The sequence below is a fragment of the Xiphophorus hellerii genome, chromosome 12, assembly GCF_003331165.1.
Source record: "Xiphophorus hellerii strain 12219 chromosome 12, Xiphophorus_hellerii-4.1, whole genome shotgun sequence".
Lineage (NCBI taxonomy): Eukaryota > Metazoa > Chordata > Actinopteri > Cyprinodontiformes > Poeciliidae > Xiphophorus > Xiphophorus hellerii.
In genome coordinates, this window is record NC_045683.1 from 19,349,423 (window position 1) to 19,374,346 (window position 24,924).

The window sequence follows — 24,924 nt, forward strand, 5'->3', positions numbered from 1 at the left end:
TGGCACATGTAGTATTTTGTAAAATTTTTCACTTCCCTTGAATCTTTCCACATTTTGTCATGTTACACAACAAGATAAAACATATTTTCTTGTGATTTAATGTACAGTTCATAAATGCTTTAACAATGAAAAGTTTATAAATTATGGCATACATTAATAATAAGCTCCAGTGAGTCGACTCTAGAGTGTAAAACCAGCACGTTTTTGGCTGTATTTCTTGACCAGCTTTGCACATATACAGATTATTGCCCATTCTTAACAGCAGAATAGCTCAAGCTTAGTAGCATTGGATAGAGAGCATCTGTGAGCATCTTGAGTCTTGCCACAGATTAGATTTAGATCTGTGCTTCCAACGGGCAAGCATACAAATATGCTCTCATTTAAAGTATTCTCTTGCAGCACCTGCATTGATGTTTAGCGCTGTTGTCTTGCTGGAACGAGAACATCCTCATCACCCTAAGATTTTCTTGCAGGATTGCCCTGTATTTAGCTCCATCCGTCTTCCAATAACTTTTGCAAGCTCTTCTGTTCCTACTGAATAAAAGCATTCCCACAATATGAGTTTGCCACCATCGTTTACCTTAGCAGTGATGTAGTGTTCAGGCTGATGTGCAAAGATAGTTTTCCATCACAAAGTGGTTTTCATGAAGGTCACAAAGTACTATTTAGCTCTGATCTGAAAAGTGCACCTTTTTTTACATTTTAGCTGTATTCCACACATGACCTGTGGAAAACTACAAACAAGACGTCTTACATCCTTTTTGTCTTTCCGCTTTAGAATGACTATATGTGAGGACTGCATGACAAAAACTTGCCCTGTTGACAGATTCTTCCACCTGAGGTGTGGATCTCTGCAGCTCCACAAGGGGTAATAAAGGTCTCTTGACTCCTTCTCTGAATAATGCTTTTCTCATCTGGCTCGCCAGTTGACGTGGACAGTAGTTGTGCCATAATCCTTTCATTTTCAGATGATGGATTGAACACTGCACTGTGAGATGTTGAAAGCTTGGAACATTTATAATCTAAAACTGCTTCAAAACTATCCACAAGGTCATCTCTGACCTGCTGTGTTCCTTAGTCTTCGTGATGCTGTCTGTTCACAGAATAGCTGGTTTCATGCTGACATTAAATTACAGACAGGTAGTCTCTATTTACTAAATAGGTTACTTCTGGGACTTTATCTTGGCCAATTACTAAGGATCTCACAGATACTACACACATCGAATAAAATAAATTGAAATTTGTGGTTGGAACGTGACAAATTTACAAAGCCCTATAAGCACAAGTTGCCCAGCATGGCATAAGGGTGCTTCCAGGCCTTGCATATGATTGCACATGTGTTTTTGTGTCGGACCCCTCTTAGCCCCAATGTCTTTCTCACACTTGTAAAGAGGCAGCTGCCTCTTCAGCACTGCCGCTTTCTCATTCTCATGGCGGGCCCTTTATGAGACTGAGTGGGTGCATGTGGAGATGGATGAATGAGACCTCACTCACACACAAAGCACACCACGCAACACATACACATATACTTTGGTAAATAACCCAGCAGGAAGTACATCAGTGTTTCTCTACAGATGAGTAAAATAGACGCCACACTATAGAGAGACGTTAATACACACTTTGGTCAAGAAGACATGGATTTCATCACGGTGCCAGTTAATCAGACATCTGTGTGTTCCCGCCCTGTAGAGATGGCTGCAGTCCAGTCAATTACATGCTGGATGACTGTAATCATGAGTGGCAGAGGCCAGTCCTTAAGCACTTCAAAAGTAAAATCACCGACCAATTACACTAATGAAGCAAGAACTGTGACTCAAATCTCTCTATTCTGCAGCTGATTTGAGGGTGGTAGCATTCGACATAGACTGAATCCCTACATCAGCTGAAGACATGATATCCAGAGTTCATTTCTATCCTCCTCCTCCTACTCCTTTTATGCTACTTTGCAAACCGGAGCTGCACGCAGGCTGGCGTCACCTATTTAGAGGAAGTACCAAAATTAAATACAGCTTATCAAGTAGCCCCTGTTTTTCTGTTGCTATGTTAGACATTCAGACTGAGCACAAAATCTGATCTGAGATTGAGATAAACAGCTTCATGCTATTTCTGCTATTTATAAGTGTGCATGTGTGGGGGTCAACTTTAATTTAGCTCTATGGCTACATAGGGCATGTGTTTGACAAGGCCCCTCCAGTGTCTTCATTCACCCTTTTCTTTCCCTCTTACACACGTCGCTCACGCTCACACACACAAAAAAAGAGAGGTGTGGTTAAACTCTTGTACATTTAACTGTTACTGAACAAATTTCTGATGTCCTGTTGTGGTCTAACAGGCGTGCTCCATTCTATTCCCCATGCTCACACACTCTTCCGTTGCGGTTTGGCCAAATGTGCATTCAACCCCGAATTCTCCAACTGAACCAAGGTGTCACATTCGAGCTCACAATTTGCACAGTTGATGCAAGGTGCTGCTCAGACCGAGGAAAGACATTGTTTAAGCAGTTGAAGGCCACTTTTTGCCAGTTACCATGTGCAGTCTACTATTCATCCAGCTCCACGTGTAACAGACTTAAGGGAGTGAATGGTGTATGATAAAGTTGGGAGGTAAGAAGAGAGATTCTTGCAGAACTTTAGTGAGGAGGGTGCTGATTGGAATGTGGATCATGGGTAATTAGTTTTGCTCATGGCAGTCGTTAGGATCTCACAAGCTGGGGCCTTAAGCCGGAGTTCTGCTCAACGGGTCTCTTACTCTCCTGTTCTGTCCCTTTCACCACCTCGTACTCTCTCCCAGCCGGCTAAGGGAATGACAGATTGAAAATATACTGCATAAATAAGCAAACATGCACATGTGCACCCCCACCGCCTGCAATATTTCCATAGAAAAGACATGATGACTAAGCCTTTCAGTGACATGCCCCATTTACACTAGACTAGAATTACCTGGGGACCTTTAGTGATTTTGAATACACCCCCACATCTGGGTTTCATGTACCATATTTGCACAAGATGAGAAAAAAGGGTGTTTTGGTTAACATTGCAAGTCAATTCTCCAAAGAATTGGTCCCAGATATGATTGAAACAGTGTTTTACAACTAGTCTTGCAAAGAAACTGAACTCTTGCAGAAAGTGCCACAAAGCGGGTGTTTACGTGCATATCTGAAAGACATCCATCTAAAAGGTTTTGGTTTCATATAGACATATCTAAGACAGTGCAAATGTGAATTTTGCTTATTTAAACACAGTGAAAAGATCACGGGCATCAAAAGGCTCTTTATGGTACAACAGTGTTTGAAACACCTTGACTGCCCTGCAAAAGTATTCATGCTCCTTCGAAAGTGTTGACATTTTTCAACCATATGCAATTTTATTGGGATTTTATGTGATAAACCAACACAGTTGCAAGTCTTTTGGGGTATGTCGCTAGCAGCTTTGAACAGCTAAAGATGGACGATTTTGATTTTTCTTGGTAAAATAGCTCAAACCCATGTAGGCTGAATAGGTTTAATATGTGGTCATACATTTTCTTACCAGATTGTCAAGAAAATTTAGGTCTGGACTTTAACTGGTCCATTCTTACACACACTTTCTTCTAAATCACCTAAGCTGTGGATCTCTGTAGATCCTCCAGAGCATGGGCCTCTTGTCTGCTTCTCTGAATAATTCTCTCCATGCCATTTTGCCTGTTTAGATGGAAAGTCACAACATAGTAATTTTGTAGCTAACCCATAGTCTTTGTGTATTTTGAATAATCATCTGAACAATGCTCTGTGAAATGTTCAAAACTTGGGATTTAGTTTAATAACCTAACACTGCTTTAAGCATTTCCATAACTTTATTCCTGGCCCGTCTGTCACGTCCCTTGATCTAAATGAAATTGTTTGTTCACTAATATTCTCTAGAAAAGTTGTATTTTTGCTGAGAATAAATTAAACAGCAAGTGACTTGGGAAGGCATTCCTTGTACAATTTTATTTTAGGCATACAAGTAAAGGAGACTGAGTACTAAAGCACATTTTTTAATTTTAATTGGAATCAATAAATTGAACAGTTACTCTTCTACTTCACAATTATGCACAACTTTCTGTTGGTATGTCAAATAAAATCCCAATAAAATACATTAAAGCTTCCGGTTATAAGGTGACAAAAGGAGACAAAGTTCAAGCGGCATGAATACTTAAGAAAGGGACTGTAACTCTAATGAAGTTCGTAGGAACATCATTAAAATGGGTGACCAAGTTAGTAGAACACTTCCATCTGTGTTCCCCTACTGTTTTTCATTCGCACACATGCTTCCACCATCAGTGGATATTTATCACCGGGGTCTCCCCCCTCCAACCCAACCAAGACACTCTTTCTACCCCCTTTACCCCCACTCAAATGAGATTTAAGAGAGTACTGAATGGAATCTTTCAGCTTCCACATGACCCTCTCTCTCCACGTTGTGTTTTTCACGGCTGCTGAGCGACGCAGAGCCCTTCACAGAGTTCCTCTGTTCCCCCCCAGTGAAGGCAACACAAAGGCTGCGTTTGAGGCACGCACTGCGGAACGCCGTCAATGGAACGTACGCCACAACAAATAGCCCTGTTGTTCCGCGCACTCGTGTTTGTTGTGTGCGACGGGTGACCAGACAGAGAGCCAGGCGTTGACCCCTGATGGCAGGGCCTTGGGAGTGTGTGTTAGACAAGGCTACCCAGCTGTGCCCGACCAACGCCCCCAATTCCCCATTTTTACACTCAGCACTGCAAGCTGTAAAATTTAACCATTAAAATGGGAGTCCCTTTCCTATAAACTTGAGCTGAACATGTCCTTGGGGGCACACTGGTGGACAAACAAAACCTCATAAGATTTCATCAACATGCTTCTCCACTGGCATTGCTTAATAAATTAAGATTGTTTTTACAGAAATAATAAACTTCGTTCTTTTGAAAACGTAAAATGTAACCAGAGATTCAGGGCCTAGCTTCTGCATACGGTGCAATGTTTAGCTTCTGTTTCCCCCCCACTTGTTTTACCATTTTATAGCTGAAAGCGGGCAGGATGTGTCACAGCCGAGGCACTGAGCAAACATTCCCATATGAACTTCATGACCACTAACTTCAACACATCATGGACCAAATCTTCACTTGGGTTTGGGTTAGTGTTAGTCATGCGTTTTATGGCCCCAAGTGGGTGAGTGGGTGACATAGATGTGTGTTTGAGTGTCTGCAAGCAGACATGTGTGAGAAGAGGAGGCCATTCTTACCAGCACTGGTGCCTGCGCCAGTGGTGAGGTCAGCACCCATGAGGCCACCTGTAAGATGAAATAACGAGCAAAGCAGAGGAGAAAAAACCATTAGAGGATAGACACCCACACAGCATCCATTCCGCCTCCCTGTCTCTCCCACTTTAATCACAACGTGTGTTGGTCCGACTCGAGAAGCAAGGCTTCCTCCCACTTAAACCCTTAGCACACTGAGCAACTGGACGACACTGCGGATGCACGAAGGTGCTGTCCAAGAAAAATGACACATTATTATTTTTAAAACATGCGAGGTGGAAGAGTGGGAGGGTTGAGAATGTTTTTTGCTCTGGATGCGGTGAGCGCCAAAGCTCATATTTAGTTTGTGCTCTGCGTTTCAGACATCCAGTCGTAATGACAGGGTTGAGGGTGTGGGCAACAGCCTTTTGGGCTACAGGGACAGAAAAAGGACTTTGGACAACAATAACAAACCAACAGGCTCAACTGCTTATAAGTAGCACCAGAGTCTCACAATAAATAACTGTGGGTTGGGATTTAATATTGTTTTACATCATTTTGCTGTTACCTTTGACAAAACAGTGAAGCAGGGAATATGTGATTATATGTGGGAGGGAAAAAAAAACTCCAGCTTCATTCACCGCCTTTAGGTGGAACATTGTGGGTAGCTGTCATGAATTAAATTACACGTTTTGATGTGTCTGGCTCTATTAGCATGACAGACAAGTTCACACGCATGCTCGAAAAGACAGACAGATGGGATAACCGCATGCTTTGGGGTAGGGGGGGTGCATGGGTGCACATGGGGCACTACCTGCGTTACCTGCACTGGGGGGTCTATGTGTCACGCCTGGAGACATGCTGTTTCTCTGTAGACCATGGTGTGCTAGTGGCAACAGATTGTGGTTGCCTAGGGACCCGCCAGGATGGCTGTAGATTAAATTGTTCTGGTTGCTTGTGGGGATAGAGACGGGCATGTCGTAGTTCGATGGGGGCACAGCCTGCTGGGAAAGAGATGAGAAAAATATATAAAAAAGACAAAGATTAGACTAAAGGTAACAACCATTCAGGTGAGTAAATGAAAGATTAGGGCTTTTAGTAAAGATTGGATAAAAAGAGACAGAATGATGATTCAGAAACACTCCAGGAGTGCAGAATAAAGACAGAATTGCTGAAGAGTACAGGTGACATAAAAAGACATCAAATTTCAAAAGGGATGAATGTGAAAAAAGAAAAAAAAGTGGACTGGACATGTACGGAAAATTTTAAAAATCCAAACAAGAGAGTGGTAAAGAAAGAATAAGTAGGACTAGAAAAGATTGTCAACAAAGAACAAAGAATTCTCTTGTTAGTAACTCTGGCCATGGAAACCCTTTAGCATTTCAGTTTGATTTAGCATGACTTAGCATCTAAACAAAAAATTCCTAAGAATGGCATGACTGAAAACATTTTGTATTACTTTCCTACATCTTGAGATCAGAAACGGACTCATGTCTGATCTGAGTATTTTTATGGACTATTACAAAATAGCCCAAAATAAATTCTATGGGTTACCTGGATAAAGAAATGGCATTTGGCATTTTTCCTAAGAAGGCCAAAATAAAATATAATAGATTTACCTTCTAAATAGTAGTTCCTGAATATGTTTTCTTTTAGATGAAATTAAGAATTATTTTCCCTTCTGCGTCACTGAGCCGACACCAGGTGTTTAAATGGTTGGCGCAGATCAGCCAGCAGCTCAATCAGGAACACGAGTCAAGCTAACCCGACAGCCCTGAGGCATCCAGTTTGTCATATTTATTGTGTCATTTGGCAGAAGGATTTAACCTTGGGAGTGCCCTGGAAGTGGTTGATCCTTTATGTTAGCTTTAGGAAGTAGAAAATAGGCCTCTAAATTACTGCCATGTGTCTTCTAGTTGCGGAGGGAGTGTATCGTGAGAGCATCGGCCTGCTGTACATGGAAACCGGCTTGGTGCCTTAGCATTGCCTCAACTTCTATGATATTTTTCCCTCTACATTGCTATGGACAAATATTATTTCAACATACAAAAAATGGTTATTTCTACCATTTTTCATTGTGAGCTTTTGTACGCTTCACTGTAACTGCCAATCCAGTCACCCGCCCAGTCCGCCATTTCTTCCACTTTAGAGTCCTCACTGGACTTTCAGAGCTTATCATTGCCTTCTTTGTAGTGGGAGCTGTCTACGTCCCCCATTACTGGGAGCAAAGGGCCCCGTTTGTGAACTGTCTTCTAGCTGGTGCCATCCTTCCTGTTTTCACTCATCTTCCTCCCTTGCCTTTCCCCACAGCTCACCCACCCCCTGCCAACAGTCCCCTGCAATCCAGAGGCCCAGTGCTTGGCAGCCGCTCTGACCACACGCTGAACTGCCACTTGTTGTGTACAGAGTCCACCCTTCAACTCAGCAACCCCTGCCTTTTTTCTAACCACATCGCCTCCTGCTCCACGTGGGCTAGATACTACTGTTCTCCTCTTACTAATATGCTGTGGAATTATGTCTCTCTATGCAAGTGCCAAAGAGCTAACCATTCCAATATGGCACATTCTGAATGAGGAACAGGGGTCAGTTTAAATGGAAAAGAAGACCCTATTTTGTGGTTTGTGTCAGCTTACTTTGCAAAATTAACATCATAAATCTTGCAGACGCTACCTTGACATGTGTCCACTAAGAAGCCTTCAATAATTTCAGGTTTGTGAAGAACATGGAACATCTGCTACAGTTTCTCTGCCATGCTGCCTGCCACCTCCCCCCACCACTGCCCCCTCTAACCCCAAACCCCTGATGTTGCAGGTGACTGAGTGCTGTTTTGGTGCAGGCAGCAAAAGGACAAACACATGCACACCACACTCCCCCCGGGACACAGGCAACAGTAGTGCGGGCGGAATGAGTTCAAGGTGGGAAAGTCAGATAATTTTTTTTTTTTTTCTTGAGAGAAAGTCTGCAATTAATAGAGGAAAACGCCTGTGAGCTGCGGTCACTCTTCTGTCAGATTAGAGGGCTGTTCCTCAAATGTAAGCAAGCAAGTTTAAAGAACTGTAATTTCTTCATTGTAAATAAACACTGTAATCGCACTTTGAGCTTACTCTCACTCTCTTTGTGCAATTAGTCCAGTTAAAAACAACTGTGGTTAGCTGGGTTAGCTCAACAGTTGCCACTGAAAAGCTGCTGAGCGAAGGGGTTGCTCCCTCAGTACTTACAGGGATCTTATGAGTTTTTATCATGTGATCAAACTCCTCATTAATCTGTTTGTATTTCTCCTCAGTGCGTGGGGTGAGGATGAGAGCAGACTCGAGCTCCGGGCTCTCACTGCCCTTGTTCTCCTTCTTGTTCAATGCCTGGCCAGGTTCCACAATCACAGAAAAAGGAGGTGGGGGAAACATGAAGACATGAAGGTACGGAATGATGGCGGGGACATGGAGATGAAGAGACAGACACAGGGGGAGAAAAAAACAGGGACAAGGGGAGAGAGGAAAAGAAAGGTGAGAGCAAGGCTCTGGGGTTAATGACAAGTACTTACACACAGTCTCTGTCTGCTGATCATCAGATCAATGTCCTCGTTTATTTTCCTGTACTTGTCCTCGGACTCGGGGCTGTGGCCCACCGAGTCGTCTGCATCTGGGTCTGGGCTGTCACAGCCGTTTAGGCCCTTCTTTCTCAACGTCTGAAATCAGAGCAGTTGCACAAGGGGTTTTTGGGTAGGTAGCCAAGGATCCCAATTAAAATACCTTAGCCTTTATTTTTATTTTAAAAAATGAACTGTTAAAGTACATTTGTTGTTTTAAAGAACTGTTCCATGACAAGTGTATTTTTTTTGACCATTTTGGAAATCTCTAACCTGTTAACATTGAGAGAAAGAGCATTAGTTGTTTTTTAAACACGCTTACATTCAACTTACCATTCAGAATGGCACAGATATTTTAATCACAACCGACAGCACAATGCCACATATAATCATAGACTTGAAGAATTAAAAATAGTACAAGACTTTGAAAAAAACCCAAAACAATAAAGAGGAGGTGTGGGGTTGTGGTATTCGATGCCTTGTAAATGTAGAACTCTTTTACTGCAATTACAGCTGCAACTACTTTATGGTATGTCTCTTTGAACTTGACACTAACATTTTTGCCCATTCTTCTTCACAGCACAGCTCAGTCATAACTTTGATTTATTTCCCCTAGGATAATCCTGTATTTACATGGAAACCGGCTTGGTGCATTGCCTCAACTTCTATGATTTTTATTCCTTCTACATTCCCTTTCCCTTGTGAAGACAAAAATCCACATACCATAATGCTGCCACCACCATGTTTCACCAATGGGGATGTTGTGGAAACCCGACTTCCTAGAGCTTTCTTTCAGCAGTAATAGATCATAGCTTGTACTTGTATAACACTTTATCAAGTGCAGAGGACCCCAAAGTGCTTTACACACAAGTCATTCAGTCATTCAGCCATTTACTCACACATGGGTGAATTGCACGCCGATTGTGGTAAGACACATTGAGGCCACAGCTGTGCTGGGGCAGTCTGACATGACAGGTTGTCATGCACCGGTGCCATCAGGCCCACCAGCAATCTCAAGAACCCGAGTGAGACAGACAGCATTGGGATTGAACCAGCAATCCACCGGTTATAGGACGGACTCCACCACCGTCGCCACTATCAACCAACAATAATAGCCTTATTCTTATTACTTTCCATAAAGAACAGATTTGTAGAATACACAACTATAATAATTGCATGATTAAATTACACACAGTTGGCCTCATTTCACTAATAAGGTGATGTCTGAAGGCTGTCAGTTGTACTTTAGACCTGTCAAAGTAAAGGAGGTGGATACACATGTACACTGGGGTATGGGTGGTGTAATAAATATTACAATTCATCACTTCACTTTATTAGTCTGTTACAAAAATAAAAATGTAACATCACAAAACTGCTACTTCAAGGCAGTATATACAGTATGTGCTATAAGGAAGGCAGTTTCTTGTTTTGGCCACCTGATGGCCACCTGCCCCTATTAGAGTGGGCAGCAAAACAGCAGAAAACCACTCACTGGCTTACCACTCCCTCTAACTGGAGGAGCGACTAAGACAAAGAAAGCTTTAAAGGAGGTGAGGGAGAGCCACATCTGTCCTTTTTTTCTTTTAAAGAAATTGTTGACATCCTTAACAACAAGGATGAGTTTCACAGTACATTACTTTGCATGATAGCATGAGAGTCTGCCTGCCTTGCAACGATAGGTGCTGTGTTCATTTGCCTCACAAAGTGGGGAGACAAAGACAGAGCAGGAGAGCAGAAAAGTACAGTAGCTGACAGTTACAGATCTCATCAAAGACACCCCCTCCTCCCACTCTTCTCCATCCACCCCCCTTTCCATTCCCTCTCTCCTTCTGGCTTTAATAAAGGGAGATTAGTCTACAGGAGGAATATCATGGGCCTGCTCCTGTCTGTGCAGTCGTTGCTTCGCACCGCGCTCTCCTACTTTCATCTGAAGCTCCATATCAGACAGACGTAATTAAATTTACTTTAGCACACCCTGTATTTGATGCTGATCAAGTGTGTGTATGTATGTGGGAGGGGAAAGAAGGGGAATGAATCTGTGTTTGCGTGTGCAGGGGTGGGTGTGTGAGAGTAGGTGTTTGAGTCAAGCAAAAGAAAAAAAAAGAAAGAAAGAAAAAGCGACCGAGCAGGAGAAAGGAAAGGAGATGGATGCTAAGATAAGTTAATCTCTGTGAACTTCTTCCTCTCATTTGTTTCTCTCCGCCAGTTCTCACTCACAGAAGCGATACAAGTGCGAGCAACTCCATCACAAGCAGCTGCAGAAATGACAGGAGCGATCTGCCTGCTTAGAAAACAAATAACAATCCAGTTATCTCTTATGTCAGCACAACAAAGGCCTGTTTAGAGTGTGGTTTTAGTGAACTTAGAGGGCCGCTTTTGTGTGTGTGTGAGATAACTGTTTGATTCTTGAAGCGTCTCGTGGCTGAGGCATCTACTGTAAGTGTGTCAACATTTGCTGGCTCTCCGAATCCTCCCTCGGCCCCTAGAGTGGAAATCTGGAATTCTGAATTTAAAAGCGTCTCTCATATCTTTTGACAGTCTTCAGGAAATCACACCAAACAAATCAGCTGAGGCGATACAGAAGACCTGCAGTGAATCAGGCCCTCTTGCTCTATTAGAGCACTCTACGCGGAAAGAACAAAGGGGTGACAGAGGTTCAGCACGCTGCATTCTTGTTTATAAGAAAAGGCGTCAGATGTAAAAAAGTTTCGATTTCTCCTGCCGAGCTTCCTCCGTGATCTTGGCAATGCATCACATCATGCTGACAAGAGCTGAACCGCCGGCCTTTCCTTGGTTCACATGAGAACACACGCAAGTACCAGTAACTTTTCTTCCCACCAGCACAGATTTCCACCTACTGCCACCAGCGTGAAGAGCACTAGGGATTCAATTCCATTCTTGGAGAAACAGCAGTGTAGCGAAGCGGGAGGACGAGAGCAAAGGCTGGGCCAAAAGTGTCACCCATATGGGGTAACTGAGCTGGCTGTCCTGCAGAGGGTTGGGCAATGGTTGCGCTGGGTGTCGATGGAGTGCAGGCGGCCAGGACAGGAGTGTTACATGACTACGAAGCATGTGGCCTAGGCTTAGCTCTCCAGCAGGACTCGACATATTTAGGGTAGGGTTCAAGGATGCTATGTCACCTATCCCAGTTATGCCCACCTGTTCAGTGACATCACATCTGTTGCCAAAGACTGACAAACAGCCCAGCAACCAATAGGATCATCTGTAGCCATAAATGGACCTCTCACTCTTGTAGCCTCCTTTTGCCATCCTATGCTTTTTAATGTTATTTTATAACTTGTTCATATGTTTTATTTATTCATCTATTTTTTTTATTTTAAGGAGACTTCAATTCTTGCTAGGGGGTAAGAGTTACTTATTAATTTGGCAAGGCAACAAACAAAAATAACTTATTACTTATAAGTGTATGGTCGAACAACCTCTCACTAAAATGGAGTCCTCAGGGAATGTTGGGCCAGTATTAGATTCTACAAGTATATTTTATGATAACCACTTTATGATACTATAGTTGCATAGTATCAAAGTATTTACCCACTATTTTATTCCAAACAGAAATGCAGCAATAGTTCAAATTGCTGCTAAAACAATGTAAAGACAGTATTCTTATACAATAGTTAAGAAAGTCACTATCAATTGGACATTTTTCTTTGATTGCCTCTGTTTGACTGGTTAAATAATGGCAAATCAGATTTTTCTTTTTCTCCGGTCATTAAACACTTTTAAAAACAGTCAAAAACTGGGAACTTCCAACCAAAAGAAAACTCTCGGATGGACTATCCTGTAAACCAAAGACAGGAAGTGAACCAATGAGAGAGGCAACATGTTGAATTGTGTGTTGCTTCGCTTACTGTTCATACTTGGCAACATCTTGTAGAAGAACATCTTGGTTAGAACACCATGATAAAAGCAGGAACACCAGGTCTGTAAATATTTGGCATTCTGCCACTGCATGTTTTTTGTTGTGAACAAGCTGAGGGGGGTGTTTCTGCTTTTGGTTAGTACTAGTTTGGTTAGTGCTAGTTTTTGGTAAAGCCAGATATTGGCAGATATTGTAACTGCAAGGTGCTGTAAAAATATTTTGATCCACTTTCAAAAGTGCAGTGCAAAAGTGAATCAAGCCGAAGAAAAGAGGGACATTTCTGGCAAGTCCCCAGTACTATCCTGAGAGTTTATTGTTTTTCAACTACATTAGTATCACTAAGTATTCCTCCTAACTGCCCTCTTTTCACACCTTCTCTGCTACGTTCTCAAAAGGACAGAACAACAAGACCATATTTGACCAAAGTGTGAAATGAGAAGTAGGTGAGTAAGAAGTGAGTAGGAGAGGATGATGACTTCAGACACCAAACAAAAACCACAGAATGTGTCTAAGAATACACTGATCACGTACTTTGCTGTGTACAATATGGACAAAGTCCAGTAAATGTGCAAGATAGGGGACCGGAAATGAGGGTTATATGGTTTAAAAAATGGCATAAAAGCTGTTTCTTCTTGCTTCGCTCAGTGTCTTTCTCCATGGCCCCTTTGGAGGCTTGCTCCTAATTAAACTCCTTCTTCATGACGCTCCCTTATGACTCCACTCACAGGGCTTGTGTGAAGCAGGCACAGCATAGACAAGGTGTCCTACATACTTGAGACGCAGCGTCTCAGTGGTATCCCGTAGCTTTGCACCTTCAGCCAAGCTGGCCTAGACTGCGGTGGTAGAAGAGAAACCATCGGACAGCATTGAGAAAATTGAGTGAGGTGACCAGAGCTAGAAAGAATCAGAAGCATGCTTGTTCAGTAAATACACATATTCGCAACGTCACATGCTTTGAGTTCTGTAATGTTTTAATAACAGCAAAAAGAGCTAAATTTCATAGTTTGGGTTGTGGGTGCCAACTTAGTGTCGCTCTCAAGCAAAACAGCGGAGGGTATTTGGGTGTGAATTCTGAGTGGCCCCAGGGGGTCTGCTAGGGACAGATGACGCCTGCCCAGAGCTCCCGCCATACCAGGATCCGTCTGCTCGGCAGTCTGCCACCCTGCTCAACCTCTCTGTCCCTCTATCCGTCTTTCTGCCCCCATGTCTCAGTCTCAGTCTGCTCCTCAGTCTGTCTTGGTCTCGCCTTCGCTGTCCTGCGCCTCACATTTTCTGCACTTCAACCATTTCTCGAACAGAGTCAAAACACTGTTGGCTTGATGGGTACGTCTTTATTTCTGATCTACTCTGGCTAGTTGATGGGTTGTGTTTGGAAAGAGTTCCAGTACTGACCATTTCCCCTCTGCAGTAATCTTGGCAGTGGCTGAAGGGTCTGACATGTTCAATATTGTGTTTATGGCTATTGGTGACAGCCAGGCCAGTGAATGTTTTTCAATGTCCTCAACCCATTGACTGACAGCACCAGTGCAAAAACATGTAAGAAAAACAACCCATTGATAGAAACTCTTTTCACATGTGGTAAATGGTAAGATCGTTCCTGGAGACACTTTTGAAATGAAACCAAGACAGAGGATAAGAACTAATTACCCATGTAATGGAGTTATTAAAAGGTTTAATGGCAGGTTCATTTTAAAAGCATTAAACTTAGCCAAATTTTCACAGAACAGATGTATGAAAGACAACAATGGCTCTGTCTACAGTTGGTTGTGGTTCTATTAGCCAATCATCAATGTTTTGAATTCATCATTATTAACTCTGAGTTGGGAAGCTGTTGTTTTGAGAAAAACAGTAGTTAATTTTTTAGCAAATGTGTGATGACCTAGAGGTATTTAAATAAACATATACACTGTGTAAAGACTTATCTGTAACATGAACAATGTAATCACATTGTTAATCAATTAACAACTTACTCTCTTTTGAAACAGTGAAATTCAAGCATTAACAAAGAGGTAATGAAGAACTTCAGGATAAAAAAAATATACTTATTTTCTTTACAACAAAAAAAAAAACATAAGGAGTGTATAGTAAATTTCAGCTGAAATATATTACCAACCCAAGATTAAATTTTGATTAAAATCAAGGGGAAAGTTTTGAAAGACCACAAGGAGCATGCTTTATTTAACCATCTGACAAACTTCATTGAGTAAGAGCATGCTGGTAAGGTGTAATGTGGTTTAATGTTTGTAAGGTTGAGGCAAGTAAGAGAAACACTGTCTCTTCCCATTACAAATGCAATGGAGGTAAGTCTGAAGTGGAAAAGTTGTGGATTAAGAGCTTCCAGCACCGGCATACCATAAGCACAATCAGGGTGGCCTTACCGTCAGCAGGGAAGAAGTAATAATATGTTTGAGATGTGCTTTTATTCCCTATATTTCTATTTCATTTTGGGCCTGTTTGGTCTTATTCTTACTTGCTCTATTTCTCTCTCTCTCTCTCTCTTGCTGTCTCACACTCTTTCTCTCTCTGGCTCACTCTTTCGGTTCTGTGCTTTTCAAAGCAAAGGGAACATCAGAGGAATCAGGCTGGCTTAGTTTATTGGAAGCAGATGGCAGACCAAAGGGAAGAGGGCCACAGTTTCATGAAGCGTAGTTTGAACATGCCAGGACCATGTCGAGGGGCATGCCCATGGATGGCGGCGGCATGGTGTGTGTATCTGCATGAGCGATTTTGGGCTAGATAGCTGATTTAGTAGGTTACCAGTCTGAGAAGTGGGACCCCTAATCACAGTGTGTCCCTGTGTGTGGGTGTGTGTGTGTGTTTCTTATTATTCTTCAGTGCACCCAGTAGTCACTGGTTAAGGTCACTATTGGTTTAGCTACTTTTGAGAGATTCTGTGCCTTTTAAAGTTCCTATTTATTGTGTCTTGCTGTATTTTAATCGAAATCTACGACTATTTTCTGAGTTTTCTCATGCTTGAGCAAAGTTTTGATATTTCTAGTAATTAACAACAGAGTGTATGTTCTTTCTGTCTGTAGAGAGGACTCCTAGACTGTCCTAAAAATGGAGTGAAGAAAGTAATAAGTAAAATGTTTGTAGAGGTGAGGGAAGTGAACGGTTATTCACATTTCCTCAAACTATGTCTATGCTAAAACTGATACTAAGATGAGCACACTCAAACACACACACACACAATTTTAGCTAGCCAGTACACAGCAGAATACCAGATGGTGCAGTGTTTCCCATATGGAAGACACACACACTTAGCACATGTCAGAATCCAACACTGTTTGCTGCAGCAGCATCCCAGCTTCAGGAACAAAGTGGTCATTCAGACTTGTCACTACACTGTATAATTAGCCAGATAGACATTATGACACACAATGCCAGCTCAGTGGAACTGCATAAAGAGGGCACTTGTGTGCTCACCCTTAGCCTGGCCATCTTTCATCCTCATCTACACTCCAGCTGTAAAATACTTCTCTATTCAAATGAGAACAAATCTATAAGAGCTTCTGATGAAAAGCAGAAAATTGATCGGCCAAGGGTAAAACTGTGTGTTTTCCTCTCAAGTGTAGATTTACATACTTTGTGTAGGTAGTAATGGGATATGAGCAGTTTATGTCAGAGATGCTACTCCAGATGTGATACAATCATATCAATACAGCTCTAAATTACAGACTCAAAAGTGATATGTAGTGACAGTGTAGTCAAGTAACTTCAGCTGTCTCCGGATGAAGATCTCAAGTCACGTTCGAGCTGCTCTTTGTTCCTACTTTGTGGTCCCCTCCAGCATCACTAATCTTCACTTAGCGTCTTTTGTCTCTCCGTCTCTTATCGCGTGGCAACATAGCAGGAAAAGGGAGCTGGAGGGGGCCTCGGGTAACAATGACCGGCCTGCTGACCTCTATACCGTGACCTTGAGTTTCCACACTCAAGAGGGGAGAGAAAAGGGGAAGGGGTGGGAGGGTACTCCAGGCAGGGCAGGGAATGCCATCTTTAAAAATAGATCTTCATTATTCTAAAAAATTTTTCCATAAATAGTTTCAAAGCACAGGGCATCATTTCATCTTAATGACTGGCGTGAATTGTTTTAGGCTGTGCAGTGGAAAAGCCTTGCCTTTTTGGCAGCGTGGCCTCAGAAGTGGCCTGCCTTTTGCGCTGCTGCCTCACCACAGGGACCACATATTGGCACATTTCAAACAGTCTATTTTTAAAACCTCCTTTTTGTTGTTGTGTGAGTACCTCAGACTTCCGCTTTGGTATTGACCCTAAAAAACACCTCTCACAGAGATCCAAGTGGTATAATTTCTTGACTGAGGTTCTGCTTTTCTGGTCAGCGGGCATCTGATGTGGAAAAAAGTGCTGAGCCTGTAGGTCACACATATTATCTAACATCTTGTTTAACTTTTCTGTAGTCAGAAAAGGCGTACAGGCAATAAAACAGGAACTCAGTAAACGTCTGACGCCGACGCCTCCGTTTTTGTCACTTTTATCTTAACAAATGCTTGAACGTACTGACGAAGTTGAAATAACATTCTACAAATGAATCTTCTCTGTAACAAGAAGACTTTGGAAAATAACCAGTCAGGGACAATCTCTTTGGTGGAGTATGGGAGAGAGAGACCACGAGAGAGAGGGAGAGGGCAACATTGGAGACAAATAATAGACTTATTTATTCAGGGGATCAAATGTTTCAAGGCACCGCAAGGTCTCACACCAAGGGCCTTCTGGATGCGGTAGCCGAGGGGCAAATCTTCTCTGTTGATCTTTGAAAAGTGAAGGGGGAAGTGAGAGGGAGAAAGACGCTGAGACAGAGGGCTGGATGAATATCCTCACACTTTGCTTACTCACTCCTCTGCCTAAACACCCCCAACCTACCCAGCCTAAAACACAAGGAGGGGGCAATTAAAAAGAAAGAGAGAGAGCGACAGAGAGAGAGGGAGAGATTGAAAGCAACCCAAGTTCTATTCTTCTATCCCTTCCTGACAAAACACAGACAGCTATATTTAGCTTCATCACATTCTATTTTTAGACCGCTTCCACTTTTTTAACGTTTATTAGAAGGAAAATACTTCAAATAAAGTGGCGCTGTTCTGGGGGTGGTACGTTTTGTGGTCATATCAATTTGTGTTGTCAGTTCTGTGACTGTGAAGCATACTTATAGGGGAGCAAATAAATCTCCATTTAAAGAGTCTATTTAAAAGTTGAAATGAGCTGGAACAGAGAGCGCTGTGCAACTCAATACCTCCACATTGTGTTCTTAAAAGTGAAATCTCATAACATTTAGTTTGTGGTGTATTTTAGCTTTGGGGTAACTTGGATAAATGTCAGTACCTTAGAGAGTGTTGAAAAAGTGAACCTCGATCTTCACCACATTTTGTCATGTTCCAATCACAAACACTTCTGTTTGCAGAAACTTCAAGAAAGGGTAGAGTGTAATGCAATATTCCAGGTATTGTTCAATTTCTCATTTGAAAAATGAAGTATGGAACAACTGCAACTCCCCCCACCAATTGCGAACCTGTGGCAGAACTTGAAATGTTATGTTTACAGATGCTCTCCATTCAGCCTTATTAACTTTTGAGTTATTTTACAAAAGTGAATGGAAAATGTCACTCTTTAGATGTGCATGGTACTGGTTTACCTCATAAAATGTGCACATATTTAAAGCGAAAGGTTGTTTAACAAACTACTGACTCAGTATGGTTGACTACAAATCCACAATACACATCAGATTTTAATTTGCAAAAAAGTGTAAGAGCTATTTTCTTAGTTCCAATGTGTTTAGAATCGTAATGACAATGAATTCAACTTGATCCAGCAGTTAGTGACTATCTGCCCCCTTCTTTTAATCACTCTGTGATGCCATGTGCAAAATCTGCCATCCAAATCTTTGTTTTTAGCAAACGGCGATACTCTTAGCTTGCCAATGCCACAAGGTTAATTTACTTAGTTCGTCAAAGTAGCTTCAGCTCTTAATCCTCGTCTCACCAGAAAAAACAAGCCGTGTTGTCGATTGCTAGTAAACACTGAGGCACTGTGAATGCCGGGACAACCACACCCCTCACCTCCGCCCCATGTTACGCCACATGTGCCCTATTCTGAAACCGCAGAATGGCTGCACACAAAATTACAGTGGACAACTGAAAAGGACTGAAGATATGATATGACCCCCGCTGTTTCTCTTGGATGCTGACACATGTAAAAGTAATGGAGGATAAATTACATTCAAGTCCAAGTAATTATACAGTCTTTGAGAGCCATGAGAAGCAGCCATTCAGTGAAGCCGATCAACACAGAAAACTCCCCAAGGCTAATGTTCTCCACGCTGTTTAGAAACTAAATAAGCACACAGAATAGCATACACGCTGGAAAATATTTTCACAAGAGTGCGGCAGAACACGAGCACACTGGCAGCTCAGATGAGGAGATCACATGTCGTGTTGACTTGCAGGAATTTTATGAGAAAATAGAGAAATGGGGACAGAATTAACAAAAAAGACATTTTTGAGGTTACCAAGTCGATCCAAATGAGACTCTGTACTATTTTGAAAGCGTTAAAAAACCACCGCCTGTTGCAATGTGAACTGAGCTGGTGTAGATGCGCTGTCTCCTAGAAATACCTGGCTTGATGGGCTTTCTCTTTATGTTTCTTCATTTGCACTCCCCCACAGCACCGCCCCCTTCCTCACACTCTTCCCCCTTCTCCGATGGACTGTCACTGGGATGAAATCACACCTGTGCTTCTCACACGTCTTGGTACACGGGTGAAACATACGCAGGGTGAAACATGGTGAGGGAGCTTTGCTGAATCTCATTAGCCAAGCAGGTAGTCATTAACAGAATGACCTTTGGAAATAATTACCAGCCTTTCTCCCTCCATCCCTCTTTCCCTCCCTCCTTCTCTTCTAGCACTCATCTATCCCTCTGTCCCTTTCCGTTTCCATCCCTTACTCAGTAGTTCCTTCTTAGAGAAAATGTAGGCAGAAGAAATGTGGGGGAAAAAAGCTGAGGTTAGGGTGTGGGAGTCAAATTCGTGCTGCTGCTGTTTAAGATTACAGGGTGATCTGAACTTTCAGATTAGGTTAATCTGCTGGGAATGGGATTGGCCAGTGGCCCTCCTCTGGCAGGCAGGTCACCTAAGTTCCAAGCTCCATGTGCTGCTCCATGTGATACTTCAGCACAGATACAGGCGTGTGCAGGTTCTGTTGGAGGTCACCACAGCACTCAGCGAAAGGTATCCATGTAGCAAACATGCAGTCAAATGCACGATCTCCAACACACTAAGAGGACAATGGCTCACACTGTACAGCTGAATACAACTGATACCAGCATTACATCCATTGAGGTTGTTTTCCCAGCATAGAGGACACATGGCCCCATTTACCACAACAGGAACTAACCCTTTAGTTGCATCACAAACCTGCATTCTTTGTTTCAGCAGTAGGAAGGACAAGCACATTGTGGTGCAGGGATTTGGCAAAGCCCATCAGAGTTGTTAGATTTGGTGGTTTTTCAATCTCAGCATGATCCAGCCAACTCTGCTTTGGTTTGGGCTATGGGAGCTATCATCAGTAGAAGAAACAGAAAGGACTCTTTCAATGTGCTGTGGCAATTACTCCCCACCCCCTCCCAAACATCCCCTTCTCCCCCAGAAAAATAAATCACCAATAACGATGGGAAGAGTGATTGTTCTTAAGTGTGAACAGCATAAGATTAAAAAAAGAGAAATGGCACTTTTATCTCATCTTTTCCAAGTACAGCTCTAATGCTCTTCACATGTCCAGGAAGCCAGTCTGGCGAACAGTGAGTATGGGAAATCTATCTATGTGTATATCTGTTTCATCTGCAGCCAGACTCAGAGTGAGACGTGGACCTGCCAGCAGGACACACTTGAACCCTCCGCCGACATCCAGAGCTGATGCATCAGTGTCTGTGTTTGCTTTTATCAAGCTGTGAGAGTCGAGATGAGCTCAGGTGTCTCTTTGAACACTTATTGTTAATTAAGAGGACCTCCCCTCTTGTTTAGCCAAGGCATGATAGCTGTACATTGAAAAGTTTAGTACAGTCACAAGAGGAGTATCAGGGAGTTAGAATAGCATGGTAAAAAAAAAAAAAGATCAAACTGAGTTATTAAAATATACATCTCAGTTTGTTTAAAATTTCAGAAAAATCTTTTAAACTGTTTTTTTTTATTTGTGACTTCCTTTCCAATTTCCGTGGAGAATCGGCAATGCCAGAGTTGCATCCAAGGTGCTCCCCTCTTTCTCCAAACAACCATATTTTAAAGGGAGGGTATTTTGTAAAATCAACATTTTTGAGCTTTGCATCATGTTATAATATTATTCTCTCATCAAAAACATACCTTAAGTATTGCTTTGATTTTTTCATTTATGCTTGCGAAATCCTTGAATCTCCCATGACATCTATTCTGGGGTGCCTAAGCACTTGATCATACATAGTGCCACCTATTTCCACAGAAATAGATGCAGTTTCCAGCTGAGGGAGGGGCATTAAAGAGCACCCCTCCCCCACAACTCGCCCACTCAGCTCCTCCAAACTAGTGTCAGTAGTAATTAGCAAACAACTCTTGGAACTGTGCAACTGCTGAGCTTATCATACAAACTACTTCTCAGTCCAACGCTCCTAGGAGTGGTTGTAAATGTCATATTGGAAAAAAGTGTTGGAAAGAACAGGAGCTTCTTAAAGAGACACAGGCCAATTTCAAGGCATCGGACTGCGAAGTCAAATTTCTTTTAAATTATCTTTGATATATACAACATTTTTATGACATTTGAAAGTAACATAGTTACTTGATTGTGCAATAAAATGGCCCTGTGACTAGAACATAAACGATAACGCCCCTTTAAGCTTTGAGAAAACTAAGACATGCAATTTTTTACTGAGTTTGCAAACAGTGTATCATAATATGCTAATATGGACTTTTTTGTCTGTTTAAATATGAAAGACACTCCCATCAAAAAAATAACCTTTGTGGAGAGCAATACGTCCAATTTTAAAACTCGCAATTGTTCTATGGTTAGCTAGTTGTTGCTTCCACATACAACTATATAAGTGTTCTTCGAGATGAAAATGTTTTCAAAATGTGTCAGCAAGACAGTTTGTCCTATTTCTTTTCTTCTTAAATTCTAAACCCACCATTGGTTCCAAACATATATATATTTAACATATATATATTTGTTGACCCTTAGAATAAAGTAATAAAAACACACCTAGAGAAGCTGTATGGTCAATAGAAAACTGAACTCAAAAGAAAAAGAATAAAAGGAGGAAGAGAGATCAGCCCTCGAGCCTCTTGTAAACATGCTGTTGCTAGAGAGGCAGTGCAACGTTCTTAGTGCCACTCTCTCAACAACGCTAATTATCAACCAAAGACATGCTAATTACATAGAGCTTTATTGCTAATGTAGCAGGTCTCTATGCCAGCCGCCCACACTGTGAGCTCCGTTCCCCTACCTCTGCCTCTCCTCCCACTACAACTTCAGGCACAGCGGTAATACAGGGAGAATGATGCATGCAGTTCAGCATGCTGCTGAAGACAAGAGCTTGTGCAGTTCCACGTAAGAAATAACACATATTCTTATGAGGGAACGTTAGTTAATCTACAGCTTTGAATCCAGCTCTTCATTTTGTTCTTGAACTCCTCCTCATCGTCCGTTCATCTCAACAGGAAGTCTGCTCAACAAGCCTCCCACGTTCCCACATCTGTGACGTTGCTAAACAGCATCACAAACAGCTTCCAGGGAAAAATCTTGACCCTTGCTCAGACCCTCCCCCCTCCTAACCACAATAAACGTGCTAGTGTCTGCCCTGTGGCCAATCCCTTTAGCTCACCGCAGCTCAGCCTGGAGGCCTCTTCAGATCGATTTCTCCCACAGTGAGTTGCTCAAAAAGCACACAGTCCTCTGGGGATCAAATTGTAGGTAGTGCTCCGTAGTGCTCTCCCCCACTAGGCTCTTTAGCGTCTTTCCCCTGACACGGCTGTTTACACGTTAGCCATCCGGTGCTCCCTAATGGAGACACAGTTGAGGAAAGAGCTACAAAGAACTCTCGTCACAAGCACTTGCTGAAACATGTGACAGCTCTGTTCATGGGTTCAGCAGGGGCAGCTTTATACACCGACTACACCGGCAGCGAAGAGCTGGGTGCATTAAAAACACTACTGCTCAAATGGACTCTAGCTTTTTAAAAGTATATCCTAAATTGATTAGTGTGATTTATAGAATGCATAAAGCCCTAAGCAGATTAAAATTTCAAAAGAGCTTGCTAGTATGAATTATAGGCAAGTAATAAAGCATGTCCTGCAAAAGCGAATAAATTGTCATGCTTTTCAGTACAGTCCATGATAATGCACCACGTTCATTCCCTTTGTTTTCATCATTGAGGTTAGTCATATGTTGAGTGCTTAATGTAGGAACTGCATCAACACTCTTGACATTTGACTCTACCAAATGGAAATGGCTATGGAACAATGCACTACTGAAATCAGTAACCATTTTTGAAGTTTCGCTGTAATGCAACATGTTTGTTTATGCTGGTTTTAGACTTTAAACATGACAATGACTGATCACATGAAGAATGGCATTAGCATAAGACCAAAAATCTTCAGTGCCAAAGTACTTTTATATACATATGTAAACTGATTTATTTTTGTATCTGGAGTGCTATCTGTAACAGCAAACAACTAGTCTGTCACTTACTAACTGGGCAATAAGCCTAGTAGCAGCTATATGAGAAGAAAAATATGTCCCATGCTTTTTGATCACATAGCCATCTGGATTGAGCCACTGGACCATGTGTGATATTCATTCATTACAAATCACGAATATCTATGTTCCCTTTGATGTGTACTGTGTTTTTTAAGTGCTTGTCTTCAAAAAAACAGATTTAGATAAGTATGCATGTGTTGCACATGAATTATGAACATAGCATTATCCTGCTATATATTATTAATAAAAAACAGCCACATAGCTTCCAAAATTCCTCCACCACAAGGGAAAAATCAGGATTCATAAAATTAATTTAACAAAAGTCAAAATTTAGCTTGGATAACAAAAGAATTTCAATAAAATTGTCCATGTCTGTAACTTGTCTTTAACTTTGCATTGAAAAGGTGACTTTATATCCCTACTCGTTTAGATCATAGCACTGCAAGGGTAAATTAGCAGACAGGGCAAAGGGCAGAAGGAGATAAACTCTGTGTGTATTAATTCAGGTATTTTGCCCACCAGATCTGATGGAGCTCCGGAAGCAGTTGTTGCATAACAGATTCACGTTGGGAGCTTAAATCTTCAGGAGGCTGACAATGTCATTTCCTGCTTGATCCACCTGCGTTCTAGTGCCTGGGCCAACAGTTCTGTTTAACGTTGCTTTGAGCCACTTTGGTGACAAGTGTCCAGAAGAAGTCAGATCAACATCCTCCTCTTAGAGGCACATCAATGCTGACAAGACACCAAGGGCAGGGTGCAGTGATTATACACCACAGGGGACAGGCTGAGAAGTCCAGATCAATAACAGACAACCTCTTGTTTGCAGGGAAGCTTAAACAGCTAGAAGAGGCCATTTAAAGAAAAATATTTTCTTGAAATTAATGACATATTGCAGAGCTTAAAATGCTTTTTCTGAAAAAAATGATTGATATTGCTACCAAGCCCCTTGGGGAAGACCAACAAGCTATGGGAGCAATTATTTCTTGCACTCTGTTAGGTGTGAAGTCTAAAAGAGAGAAGTAAGGGTTGCTGAATGAGTCACAAGCGCAGTTACCATCTGTCTGCTTGTGTGTTTGCGTGAGCTTGCATGTCAGGGAATGTGCTGGGGTGCGTGTGTGTGTATGTGTATGTGTTTTTCTTGTAACATACCTCCACAATATCAGAGTTGGTTCTGCTCTCGTGGGGCTCGTTGTACTCAGTGTATTTAAGGAGGACCTTGTCCATGTCTGTGCTGGCATACTGGAACAGCTTGTTAGTGCTGTTGAAGATGATCAGGGCAATCTCGCAGTCACACAGCACGCTCAGCTCATATGCCTTCTTCATCAGGCCAAACTTTCGCTTTGTAAATGTCACCTGGGTGAGAGAGAAGAGGGAAAACAAAATTAGCAAGATTAAAAGAAAGCCGATTCAAGCAGAGAAGATGCGAAGATTTAAAGAAATGCAGACAGAAAAAATAAAAAATCTTGCAATGAAAGAAATTACACTCAAACGTATTTA

At 42.0% G+C, this 24,924-nt stretch overlaps 1 protein-coding gene across 9 annotated transcripts in view; it reads right to left on the minus strand.

Moving 5' to 3' along the window:
- mef2cb (myocyte enhancer factor 2cb) overlaps positions 1–24,924 on the minus strand; it is an 82,575-nt gene that overhangs the window by 8,108 nt on the left and 49,543 nt on the right. For 3 of the 9 annotated variants that reach the window (XM_032578857.1, XM_032578852.1, XM_032578853.1), the window contains 4 exons: positions 24,577–24,780; positions 8,773–8,916; positions 6,058–6,238; positions 5,241–5,288 (listed from right to left, as the gene is read on the minus strand). In XM_032578857.1, coding sequence (XP_032434748.1) covers positions 5,241–5,288; positions 6,058–6,238; positions 8,773–8,916; positions 24,577–24,780 — 577 coding nt within the window. Of the gene's footprint in view, positions 1–5,240; positions 5,289–6,057; positions 6,239–8,452; positions 8,591–8,772; positions 8,917–24,576; positions 24,781–24,924 lie in introns of all 9 variants that reach the window. The other 6 variants (XM_032578856.1, XM_032578860.1, XM_032578858.1 and 3 more) reach the window with 4 other exon arrangements.